Source organism: Pimephales promelas, chromosome 23 (genome assembly GCF_988280905.1).
Source record: "Pimephales promelas chromosome 23, fPimPro1.hap1.1, whole genome shotgun sequence".
NCBI lineage: Eukaryota > Metazoa > Chordata > Actinopteri > Cypriniformes > Leuciscidae > Pimephales > Pimephales promelas.
In genome coordinates this window covers 2,795,886-2,808,594 of record NC_142791.1, presented here as the reverse complement: position 1 = coordinate 2,808,594, position 12,709 = coordinate 2,795,886, and the positions used below count along the sequence as shown (strand labels likewise).

General features: G+C 39.1%; 2 protein-coding genes across 2 annotated transcripts; one reads left to right on the top strand and one right to left on the bottom strand.

The window, feature by feature from the left end:
* The first annotated feature begins 568 nt into the window (after nucleotides 1–568).
* kl (klotho) lies at nucleotides 569–7,784 on the top strand. Its single transcript, XM_039676261.2, has 5 exons — nucleotides 569–1,422; nucleotides 2,640–3,150; nucleotides 3,305–3,573; nucleotides 4,615–5,740; nucleotides 7,172–7,784. The coding sequence occupies exons 1-5, from the start codon at nucleotides 697–699 to the stop codon at nucleotides 7,510–7,512; spliced, it is 2,973 nt and encodes a 990-aa protein (XP_039532195.2). The 5' UTR covers nucleotides 569–696; the 3' UTR covers nucleotides 7,513–7,784.
* A 174-nt stretch (nucleotides 7,785–7,958) lies between these two features.
* rfc3 (replication factor C (activator 1) 3) lies at nucleotides 7,959–11,294 on the bottom strand. Its single transcript, XM_039676262.2, has 9 exons — nucleotides 11,081–11,294; nucleotides 10,709–10,846; nucleotides 10,551–10,618; nucleotides 10,376–10,473; nucleotides 10,054–10,235; nucleotides 8,874–9,010; nucleotides 8,657–8,755; nucleotides 8,320–8,389; nucleotides 7,959–8,224 (listed from the first exon to the last, which is right to left on the bottom strand). The coding sequence occupies exons 1-9, from the start codon at nucleotides 11,165–11,167 to the stop codon at nucleotides 8,033–8,035; spliced, it is 1,071 nt and encodes a 356-aa protein (XP_039532196.1). The 5' UTR covers nucleotides 11,168–11,294; the 3' UTR covers nucleotides 7,959–8,032.
* Between the last annotated feature and the right edge of the window lie 1,415 nt (nucleotides 11,295–12,709).

Genomic DNA, 12,709 nt, shown 5'->3' with positions numbered 1-12,709 from the left:
GATGGAGATACTTATATGCGTTCTGCTATATTACGAATGTAATTCAATTTAAAAGTACAAATTGTATTTTTATGTATTTGAAAGTGTTAATTTTATTTCGCAATCAAGGTGCAAAACCAAGGTCCGCAACTGTGCAAAAGCTTCCCGAACAAAATAGAAATGGAAAAGAACTTGAAATTGGATTGACCAATTCATAATGACTGTATGAAGTATTGTTTTCAATTCTGTTGATATTTTTTAAATACTTTGTACAAAGTTTGAGTTGTTAACATTAATGTAATGTACTGATTGATTTCATTCATAAATGGTTTGTCATTGAAACTCATTAATAGTCCGTTTTGATCAGTATTCCTGTGATATATGGTTCATTCATATACGTTTTTCAGTCTTAAAAGATATTCAGGTGTCATTTAGAGCCACTGGAGAAATCAAATTGTTGTTTTTTGTAATTATATTTGCCCTATCATACACTAGCAGGAGGAAATGTGTTATTATGGAGGTTGGAATTGCGCAGCGCTTGGATACCTATTTACCCGTCAAGTGCCTGGGTAATAATTGATAGATTTCCTGAGAGGACAAAAAACGGGACCAGATGGGGCCAGGTGCATTATACCGCAGTTACAAGCGACTCGGAGTGAGGTAAGGGACACAACTCACTTGTTTAACATAAGGAAAGTTGTCCAGTTCTCCGGCACCATGACAGTCGCATGGATTGTTTTGGCGCTTGTATTGTTCAGTCGGCTACAGTGGACAGCAGCTGATCCAGGCGCAGGACTGCACACATGGGACAGGTTTAGCAAACTTCCATATCCCGGTGACAAAGCCTTCCTTTATGACATTTTCCCCGAGAAGTTTATGTGGGCCGTCGGCACGGCTGCATATTCAGTGGAGGGAGCCTGGGAAAAAGACGGGAAGGGTAAGTCTATCTGGGACACTTTTACTCGCGGAGGGACCCGTGTGTCCAGAGGCGACGTGGGCAGTGACAGTTATCACAACATCCCGGCGGACCTCCGAGCCCTGCAGCAACTTGGGGTCAGTCACTACCGGTTTTCTCTGTCCTGGCCGCGAATCTTCTCCAATGGCACCAAAGAAAGTTACAACGAAAAAGGTGTGGAATATTATAAAAGTCTAATTCGAGGTTTAAAAGATGTGAAAGTGCAACCTGTTGTGACTTTATATCATTGGGACCTTCCAGACAGTTTGCAAACCCTCTTTGGAGGCTGGAGCAATTCGGTTATGGTGGATCTATTCAGAGAATATGCAGATTTTTGTTTTAAAACATTTGGATCAGATGTGAAATTTTGGATTACCATTGACAATCCTTTTGTTGTGGCCTGGCATGGATATGGAACTGGGGTTGTGGCTCCTGGTATCAAAAATGACTCAGATTTGCCTTTCAGAGTGGGACACAATCTTCTGAAGGTAATTAGAGCCACGTATTTATTTATTTATGTAATTAACAAATGTTTCTGTATGTAGTTGATATATACACTCACCTAAAGGATTATTAGGAACGCCTGTTCAATGTCTCATTAATGCAATTATCTAATCAACCAATCACATCGCAGTTGCTTCAACGCATTTAGGGGTGTGGTCCTGGTCAAGACAATCTCCTGAACTCCAAACTGAACGTCAGAATGGGAAAGAAAGGAGATTTAAGCAATTTTGAGCGTGGCATGGTTGTTGGTGTCTGAGTATTTCACAATCTGCTCAGTTACTGGGATTTTCACGCACAACCATTTCTAGGGTTTACAAAGAATGGTGTGAAAAGGGAAAAACATCCAGTATGCGGCAGTCCTGTGGGCGAAAATGCCTTGTTGATGCCAGAGGTCAGAGGAGAATGGGCCGACTGATTCAAGCTGATAGAAGAGCAACTTTGACTGAAATAACCACTCGTTACAACCGAGGTATGCAGCAAAGCATTTGTGAAGAAGACACAACACGCACAACCTTGCCAAATATTGCAGTAGAAATTAAAACTCATCAGACCATTAACGTTTTTCCAATCTTCTATTGTCCAATTTTGGTGAGCCAATCTGAATTGTAGCTTCAGTTTCCTATTCTTAGCTGACATGAGTGTAAACCATCCACTTCAAGGTTCTTCAAGGAGTTCCTTTTGCATTTCTATCAGCTCGGACAAGTCTGGTCATAGACCTCTGGCATCATCAAGGCATTTTCACCCACAGAATTGCCACTCACTGGATATTTTCTCTTTTCCGGACCATACTCTGTAAACCCTAGAGATGGTTGTGTGTGAATATCTCAGTAGATCAACAGGTTAAATCACCTCTCTTCCCATTCTGATGCTCATTTTAACCTTCAGCAGATCACCTTGACCATCTCTACATGCCTAAATGCATTGCTGCCATGTGATTGGCTGATTGAACAGGTGTATCTAATAAAGTGTCCAGTGTGTGTATATATATATATATATATATATATATATATATATATATATATATATATAAACAAACAAAAAATGATGTTTTTTATTTCATTAATAGGCTAGGAAGATAGGCTATGGTTATTTTTTTTTTTTTTTTATTATCATGTTGGTTCAATTTGTGTAGTTCAAAGTGCTGTATTATATAGATATTTTTCAAATATAATGTATAGCCATGTATTTTGTTCCCGTCTAGGCTCATGCTGCAGCCTGGCACTTGTATGACGACCGCTATCGTTCCCGTCAGGGTGGGCTAGTGTCCATGGCTCTGGCCTCCCACTGGATCAAGCCCAGCAGAACCAGGCAGGAGAGCCGCAGAGCCTGCCAGTGTTCTCTGGACTTCGTTCTCGGCTGGTTCGCCCGTCCGTTGTTTGTGGATGGAGACTATCCACCCTGCATGAAACACAATCTGACCCACAGACTGCCGTCCTTCACGGAGGCTGAGAGCGTGTATGTTAATGGTACGGCGGACTTCTTTGCCCTGTCTCATGGACCGGCTCTTAGCTTTCAGCTGATCAATGACAGTCTGCGCTTCGGCCAGACTGAAGACCTAGGTCTGAGGATGCTGCTGTACTGGGTCCGCGCCGAGTACAACAATCCTCCCATCTTTGTTGTGGAGAGTGGCTGGTATGGAAGTGGCAACACGAAAACAAAGGATGCCAAGCATATGTACTACCTGAAGCGCTTTATTATGGAGACTCTGAAAGGTACACTGTATATGAACTGAGGATATTTTGAGATTATAATATCTTTAGAAGCATTTACAATGTGTTTCAACTATCATTTAGCTCTGCTATTTTCAACAATTCACATTTCACAATCACTAACTGGTTCTGAACTATCATTGTCTTCTCTTTATAGCAATCCGTTTTGATAGAGTAAACGTGATTGGCTACACAGCCTGGTCTCTGCTGGACGGGTATGAGTGGTACCGGGAATATGGAATACGACGGGGGCTATTCTTTGTGGATTTCAACACTCCTGATCTGAAGAGAGAGCCGAAGACATCTGCCACTTTCTATAGCAAACTAATAGAGAAGAATGGCTTCCCTCAGCTTCCTGAGAACCGCCCTGCACAGGGTGTCTTCCCATGTGACTTTGCCTGGGGACTCGCTGCCAACTCCATACAGGTACAGCTTATCCTGGTTGCTTTTATCATTGATTTGATAATGTATATGATACATATTTTATATTTGAACAGTTTTAAAATATGCATTACTATTAGATTTTATATTATATAATATATTAGTGCTGTTGTCAAATCGATTAATCGCATCTAACATAATATATATATATATATATATATATAAATACAGTATCACATATATATATTAAAATATACAGTATGCATACATATATGTGTGTACACACAAACACACACACATATGTACACATTATATAAACATCATGATTAATCAATTTAACCTTCTTCGTTTCCTGTTTACACTTCTGGTCTTCTATACGACCCCAACAATTGATTGAGTAATTGTACAAAAAAATATAAATTTTTAATCATACAAATAATATTGTTTTGTTTTGTTTACTTCTCATCTATTCATTAATGCTGTGTTTTTGGAGACATAAAGTACTTATGTATCCATATACCACACAATTCCTCAACTACACCATTAGCTTGCATATGAAACATTATTTTTTATGATATATTGCATTTATGTAGTACTAGGCCTTCATTTCTGTGTGGGGTCATATAGACCCCATGACCCGATTGAGGGCTACCAGCATTTATATATAGAGAGAGAGTATGTGTGCGTATTTATATACACTGTATATAAGAAATATAACTATATAACAAATTAAATAAATATAATATTTATATTTTATAGTAATATTTCATAAAGTTTCTTTTATACACATGCATCCAAAAAAAATCAGATTACATCTAAATGCACATCATTGTATTTCATCAAAAAGTAGAAAATGTCCTTACTATGTAAAGTGCAGGCCAGCAAATCAATCTTACTCGGTAGTTCTTGTTTGTCCCATTCAAAGGTCATTTTTATAGAATTTAGATTCTGTGTTAATCATGATGCTTCTAGCTTTAATCTTTGACCTTTGCTCAAACTTCAAACATTGATAAACATCATTTGCATGTATTCAAAACCTAGTTTTATTACATTTTCATCTGAATGTCGTCTGATCCTGTTTTGAAGGTTGACACTACACCAACCCAGTTTGCTGACCCTAGCATTTATATCTGGAACATCTCTGGTAACGGAGAGTTGAAAAGGGTCCCCGGTGTGCAGGCGCCCCCTAAACACAGGCCGCGCCACTGCGCCGACTACGGCAGCGTCCTCCAGCAGGTGTCCGACGTACACCGGATCAAAGTCTCGCACTTCCACTTCTCCCTCAACTGGTCCTCCATCACCCCAACAGGCCGGGTGTCTGAGGCCAACGAAACTCTGCTAAGATACTACCATTGCTTTGTCAGTGAGCTACGTAAGGTTAACGTGACCCCTGTTGTGACCCTTTGGCACCACACAGGGAAACTATCCAGCCTCCCGGCATCCAGGGAGGCTGGTGGGGGCTGGCAGAGCGAGGAGACAGTCCAGGCATTCGCAGACTACGCCAGGTTGTGTTTCCAACGACTGGGAGCTCATGTCAAGCTGTGGATCACTCTGAATGAGCCTAACGACGAGGATCTTGAGTACACTGTGGGCCACCAGCTTCTTCGTGCGCACGCGTTGGCTTGGCACGTCTACGACGGCGAGTTTCGCAAAGCCCAAGGTGGAAAGGTATCGCTGGTTCTTCACATGGACTGGGTCGAACCTGCGTTTTCGTTCAGCAGGGAGGACGTGGCGCCTGCGAACCGAGTCCTGGACTTTCGAGTCGGCTGGTTCGCCGAGCCCATCTTCGGTAGAGGTGATTACCCGGCGGTGATGCGTAGCTGGCTCCAGCAGCGAAACAACATCGACCTCTTCAACTACCACTTACCGACGTTCAGCAAAGAGGATCAGCTGCTGGTAAAAGGAACCTACGATTTCTTCGCCATCAGCCATTTTACTACCTCGATGGTATATGATGGGGTGGAAGACAAATACACCTTCAAGGACAAGTTGCAGGTTCAGTTGATATCTGACGTGACCTGGATCATGTCTCCGAGACGCAACTCTCCTGTGGTCCCCTGGGGTCTTCGCAAGGCACTGAACTGGGTTAACTCCCGATACAAAGGGGTTCCCATTTATGTGATGGCCAATGGCGTTCAAGAGGACACCGCTAGATTTAAGGATAGCTTGCGCGTCTACTACCTATACAACTACATTAATGAGGCCTTGAAAGGTAAGAAACTGGATCATGTTATGTTTTTTTTTTTTGTTTTTTTTTTGGCTCTGTCTCAGTCACTGAATTAAAATTATGGTATCAAATACTGTATATTAAAGGAGTAGTTCACTTAACTTTTGCTGATAATTTACTCACCCCCATGTCATCCAAGATGTCCATGTCATTCTTTCTTCAGTCGAAAAGAAATTAAGGTTTTTGATGAAAACATTCCAGGATTTTTCTCCATATAATGGACTTCAATGGGAACCAAACGGTTCAAGGTCCAAAAGACAGTTTCAGTGCAAACTGCAAACTGTTCAAAGGGCTTTAAACGATTCCAGACGATGAATAAGGGTCTTATCAAGCGAAACGATCGCTCTTTTAATTAATAAATAACAAAGTTTAAGTTTTATAAGCTCAAATAGTCACCTTGCTCTGTTCTGTGACGCACGTTTGTGACTCTCCTGTTCGAACTTGTTCATCAAAATGAACAAATCTTTTTCCGAGTCATTTGGTTCATTCAACGAACGAATTGACTCGGAAAAAGATTTGTTTATCTTGATAAACGAGTTCAAACAGGAGAGCGCGTCACAGAACAGAGCAAGGCGACCATTTGAGCTCATAAAACTTAAACTTTGTTATTTATTTACTAAATGAGCGATCGTTTCGCTTGATAAGACCCTTATTCATCGTCTGGTGTCGTTTAAAGCCCTTTGAACAGTTTGCACTGAAACTGTCTTTTGGACCTTGAACCGTTTGGTTCCCATTGAAGTCCATTATATGGAGAAAATCCTGGAATGTTTTCATCAAAAACCTTAATTTCTTTTCGACTGAAGAAAGAATGACATGGACATCTTAATTAACTGATCAAAGAAACAAGCACATAAAACTGATATATTATAATAAATATTCATATTAATGATTAGCAATTCCTAATTTATAAAAAAAAAGCTTAAAGGAAATGTGAATCATGAATATTATTATTTATATTAATCATAACAAATAATATATTGATATCAAGTGTAACCCACAGGTATTATTATATGAACAATTAAACTTAATTTAAATGTAATCAAACATTATTTGAATTTTTTTTATATCTGTGTGTAGGGTGTCCTAATTTTTTTTTAATCGTTTTTTAAAAATTTTTTTTTAAGTTTCCTAGTAGTGTAACCCACTTGGATAAGTTCTGATGACTCAAATCTGTGCCGTTTCTATTTAGAGGCACAAATCTCAGGCTGTACACACACATCCACACGCGGCGGCTTAATTATTACACAGAAAAATAGGGAAACTGACCTTAGGAAAACTTGAACCGCTCTTCATCTGAGCTTTGGAAAAATATTTGTTTACTATTCTCAAAACACTGGCAAGGTCTCGCTTTATAGTTACGTCATGGGTTCATGAGTTCACTTCACTCGTATTCTAACCTCTGATCTGTTCTTTTAGCATATACGCTAGATGGAGTCAATCTAAAGGGCTATTTCGCGTATGCATTCAGCGACCAGCGGGACCCGGGCTTTGGCATGTATGGTCACGTGCAGGAGGAGGTCATTCTGAAATCTTCACTGGCCCATTACAAAAACATCATCCACCACAATGGCTTCCCTGCCTCGGGCACACCTCAGCAACAGTGTGGCCACGCTCCAGTGCACAGCTCTGGACGTTTTATCCTCACCAAGCAGCCTGTCGTTGGCTTTCTCTCTCTGGTGAGCTCTTGCATGCTGATCACAGTGTGCCTTATTATCTACTACGCCGTCAAGAGGCACAAATCAGCCACCAGAAAATGAAGGGAAATGGATACTTTTAATTTATTTGTTTTAATGGTTAGTTTAGAACAGCCTACATAACACTGCTTCTGCTTTAAACTCAACCTGAGGCTGACCAATTATTTAATTTCAGCATCATCGTGTAAACCACTATTTATTTGTAAAAAGTAAAATATGTGCATCATATTTGGCACGTTTGTTATTTCATGTTAAAGAAAAACTGACTGTTTAGTGTATAGCTAAATGATGTCATAGATTGTCATATATTAAATAAATGTTTTCAAAGTAATGAAGTGCGATATCTTTAATTTTTTCTTATTAAACCTGTAATAATATATATGCACTTTTTAATAATTTTCTGCAACATCTAAGCCTTTAATGTCATATGTACAGTCCACAAATCTGTAACTTTATGTTGTTAAATTTCTGTGGATTTCATTCATTTTGGACAAAATCAACAGTCCAAAAACATTTTAATAGCTTTTATTATGAAAAACAAACAGTTACCCAACATATTTTATTCAATTTAGCCTATAATAGTTCAGAACATAAAGTTGTCAAGTCCATCTTCCATAAACTTCTTGTAGATGGCCATGAATTTAGCTACAAAGGCCTCCAGGTGGTAAATAGCTTTGCTGCCAAGCTGCAGTCTGTGCTCGTAGTACGCCGCCATCTGAACCACCTCGGCCTTCAGGTGTCCATCACAGTTACTCAGCAACTCCGTCACCAGGCCCTGGAACACCAATGCCAACAGTTGTCAAAATCAAGCTGTGATTTCACTTTAATTTCCCAGTATAAAACATTTAAACTGAATGTAAGCAGTTGTACCTTCATGATGACATGTGGTGGGATGCAGTGAGTCAGAAGTTCATACAATCGTGCCCGAACCTCTAAAAGTCTGTGAAATTAAAACAAGTTTTTAGTCATTTGCAAACATCTCAATTACTGCTTAAAAAAATATCATGATGTAAAATAAATTAAAAAATCAATTCCACATTTACTATAATCACTATGTGAATGATTTTTTCTTAACCCTGAAAAAGACTTTGGCAAGTCATGCTCAAGAAAGTTCATATTTATTAACATCCATCGCTTTTTAGGTCCTGTTATTAGCATTGGCAGACAGCTGGGGATTTTTTTGGCTTGTATTTATGCATGTTGTGACCTTTGAGGGCTCTGCTGGCTGACTATAGCATTAGCAGTCTCTCTGAGGTACACCTCCCAGTCTGTCACAGGGATGTCCTGGTCTGGAGAGAATGGATACCTGGGAACAGAGAACATAAACTGTATGTTTGGCTTGCACTTCATGTGAGTTATGTTTTTTTATTTATCACTGCTAAATAGAACAGTCTCTTTATTCTGGTTGAAGCGAAGGCTCTCACTGTTGAACTCTGCAGGCTTCACACATCAGCAGGGCTTTACGGAGGTTACGGCCAGATTTCTCAGCAATCTGTCTGGCCAGTTCAGGAGGAAGCAGCAGGCCCTCCTTCTTGCAAACGCCTGACAGAACACTGCACACCTGAGAGGATCAAGAAAGGTTGGGTTGTTTTCACATGTAACACAATATATAGTTAAATGCAGCCAATATGACAATGTTTTCTATTTCAAAATGCAATTTATTTCTGTGATGGCTAAGCTGAATGTTCAGCATCATTACTCCAGGCTTCAGTGTCACATGATCCTTCAGAAATTATTCTAATATTCTGATTTGATGCTCAAGTAACATTTCTAATTATTATCAACGTTGAAAACAGTCGTGCTGCTTAATATTTCTGTGGAAACCTTGAAACATTGTTCCAGGATTCGTTGATGAATAGAAAGTTACAACAGCATTTATATATATAAAAATAAATCTTTTGTAACATACTATTACTTTGGATTAGAGCCCGACCGATAAAGGATTTTGAAGGCCGATACCGATACAAATATTTTTTGGTTTTAAAATCCGATATTTTTTTAGTTTTTTATTTCAGAAAGGCGCAACAAAACATTAACAGATTTCCCTAAGATTTGTAGTTATTTATGAGTTTTAACCAAAATAATATGATAATGCATTTTAAAAAGAAACTTTCTAAGAGTTTCTTTTATTGTCACAACAGAACAGACTGATGATAGTGGCATTAGCTAGCTTTGTGGTTAGCTAGTCTATGATGAACCATAATTTAGCAATGGATTACATCATACTGCAAATTGTAAAACATACATTTTCAAAATAACAGGCCAAGGAAACTTCCGCCGGCCACAAATTTTGTCATGCTTATTTGAGAAAAGAGAACTGATGGGGATGTTCTTTTAATTGTTATTCAAGCAATGTATGTATCATGACCAACTCAACGAGTGTTGCCAAGGGACGGTGTAGAGTGCCCTCTGGTGGACAAACTATACAACACTCATGACATGGTTCAAGCATGTTTCGTCCGTTTTTATTTTATTTTTTAAATATTCATTTATCGGCCATTATAACTGCCGATACCGATAGTTTGGAAAATGCCTAATATCGGCCGATATATCGGTCTGGCTCTACTTTGGATCAACTTAAAGTATTTTCTCTTTCAACCTCACCTCTTCCACACTTGGCAGAGGGACTCTCACAGCCAGACACCTGCTCCTGATGGGGGAGATCACTTTTGAGGTGGAGTTACAGCAAAGGATCAGTCGACAAGTGGACATGTACTTCTCCATGGTACGCCGCAAAGCATGCTGGGCATCTTTAGTGAGACGGTCCACCTCAGTCAGCAGCACCACTGTGAATAGATTCATTACTGCCACTACCGTTCGAAATGTACTGGATCACTAATAAAAGGTAATCATATCCAAACACAGCTCTTAGCTATTCAGCTGATTCAGATTAATGATCTAACCCAATGAACGAACAAAGCCCAACCTTTGAACTCTCTCTGGGCACTGGACTGAATCTGCTGAGACTGGGCGACAGTTTTAATCAGCTCCTGAATGACCACACGGTCACTGTTCCCAGCATCACTGAGGGAAACAGATCAGATATGAGGGAACTGCAAGTGAAGACAACAAAAATACAGAGTTCATCTCTTTTTTATTACCTTGGATTCACCTCTAGATGATAGTTGCTGGCAATAGTGTTGATTTCAAGCTTCTTTTTCGATGGAGTCTACAAAAGACAAACAGTAACAGTTAGCTAGTACTGTAGTGAACTAGTAACGTTAACTTAGGTGTTCAAAGCATCTGATGTTTTTAATACCGTGATGGACTGGTGTTCAATCCTGAGTTTCTCGACCCCGGGTCCGTACAACTCTCTGAGCAGACACATGATCCGTGTTTTCTTTCCAGCACCAGGAGGTCCATAAACCAATAAGTGTGGAAAATCACCACACTGGACCTGAGGAATCAAACCAGGAGACACCATTATATTATCTAAACGTATGTCGCCAGTATTGTTACTGCAATTGTAAAAAGAAACCATTTAAAAAAAATTGTATTCAGCTAACGTTAGAGAGCGCAAACGGTGTACATACATACAATATAATTTACGCTGGTTTAATTAACGTTATTTGACGTGACTTGAGTCAGACATAAACAGCATTAGCTTTCTACATAGTTTCTGCTTTTTTACCAGGTTTTTCAGATGGTTTGCTTGCTCCTTGTGGTAGTCGAGTTTAGCCAAGGACGTTGGTCTGTATTTATCCACCCATAAACTCATTTTTCTATCTGAGTGATGAAAATATCGTTGAGAATATGTAATGTTATTGTGAGTATTTGAGCCGCCTGCTCCCGCGAAACATAAACCCGCGCAGTGAGCTGTCAGAACGGCAACTACAGGGAGCGAGGGAGGACAAGTGCTTTCGCGTTTCGTAAAACTCAATACTTTGCGGCGCTCTTTACAGGTACGGTCTTTCATTGAAAACGGGCGTGCTGCGTGCAGGACATCGCTCAGAGAGTCAGATCGTCCTCAGTGATGATGACAGATGATGGCCAGCCATGGAAAGAGCTAAAGAGAAGATGGCTGAGTGACACACAGAAGCACCCATCTACAAGTATGAAAACATTTCTTATTCTCTATCAGTTACAGCTTCACAGAGGCAACGAATGATGAGACAGCTGCCAGATCTAAAAAATGTGGTTTTGTGGATTTTTTTTTTTTTTTTGATTTTTTTATTGCTTTTCAACTCTAAAATTGTGCCACTAGATGGCAGTAACAACTTTAGATAGATTTTTATTTAGCTTCTGCTTGTCTAAAACCTGGAGAAAGTTATACATTTATTCAAAAATGTAAGCTTTTCTTTTTGAACTTTCTATTCGCAAAAAAAATATAGAAAAGTGTATTTCCACAAAAATATAAAGCAGCACAACTTATTATAATAATAATATTAAAATAATATTTATAGAAAATATATTATTGAGCACCAAATCAGCATATTAGAGTGATTTCTGAATGGTCATGTGACACTGAAGACTGGAGTAATGATGCTGAACATTCAGCTTGGCCATCACAGAAATAAAATATATTCAAATAGAAAAGATATTTTAAAGTTATTATACATTTATTTTTTTATAATTTTTCAGAATATTACTTTATCAAAAATCAAACATTTGAATGGTAGTGTAACATGTCCAATTTCTGGGTTACTAATGTGCATCTTTTTTCATGTCAGACTAAAAAGGAAGCATGTATTGTAGTTTGTGTTGGACAGATAAGGCTGTTCAGGAGACTGTAAGGCATTTAAAGTGTTTATCAGTTTGGTGAGTGTGATCAGATGCCAGGCAGGTCTGGTATTCACTTTTCCCAGCATGCATTGCATAAACATATTGTTATGACTTCTAAGAATGCTTTTTGCATCACTGTCAGTCTGTTTCCCGTCAGTGCAGCTCAGAGACATATTGAAGCCCCAAAAGGGATTTATTTATATCTATGGGTTGTGAGTTTGTGGGATGAGCATGCAGTGAGGCTTCTTTATGCCTGAAATTCTTACACCTAAGTTAGAGCTTTACATTTGATTTGCCCCAAAGTTTAATTCTTAAGGGTTAGAGAGGTTTGTTCAAATTCAGTTTTTAAAATAATCAGCAGAATATATAAATGAGAAGTTGTCGATTTGTAAATGCAATAAATATACAATAATCCACACTGACCTCATTTCATTTATGAATAATGCATGGCATTCTTGGCTCATAAAATGCTGCATAAGCTGTATCTGCTCTCAGCAATGCCAAGGTGTTGTTAAAAGTGGGTCAGTCTGTAATTCAG

Excerpts from the sequence above, each read along its gene's own strand:
- kl (XM_039676261.2), top strand. The coding sequence starts at position 697 with ATGACAGTCGCATGGATTGTTTTGGCGCTTGTATTGTTCAGTCGGCTA. Across the intron at positions 3,151-3,304 it reads TATTATGGAGACTCTGAAAG|CAATCCGTTTTGATAGAGTA; the intron begins GTACACTGTATA and ends TTCTCTTTATAG. Across the intron at positions 5,741-7,171 it reads CATTAATGAGGCCTTGAAAG|CATATACGCTAGATGGAGTC; the intron begins GTAAGAAACTGG and ends CTGTTCTTTTAG.
- rfc3 (XM_039676262.2), bottom strand. The coding sequence starts at position 11,167 with ATGAGTTTATGGGTGGATAAATACAGACCAACGTCCTTGGCTAAACTC. Across the intron at positions 10,236-10,375 it reads TGCCCAGAGAGAGTTCAAAG|TGGTGCTGCTGACTGAGGTG; the intron begins GTTGGGCTTTGT and ends ATCTATTCACAG. Across the intron at positions 9,011-10,053 it reads CTCTGCCAAGTGTGGAAGAG|GTGTGCAGTGTTCTGTCAGG; the intron begins GTGAGGTTGAAA and ends TGATCCTCTCAG.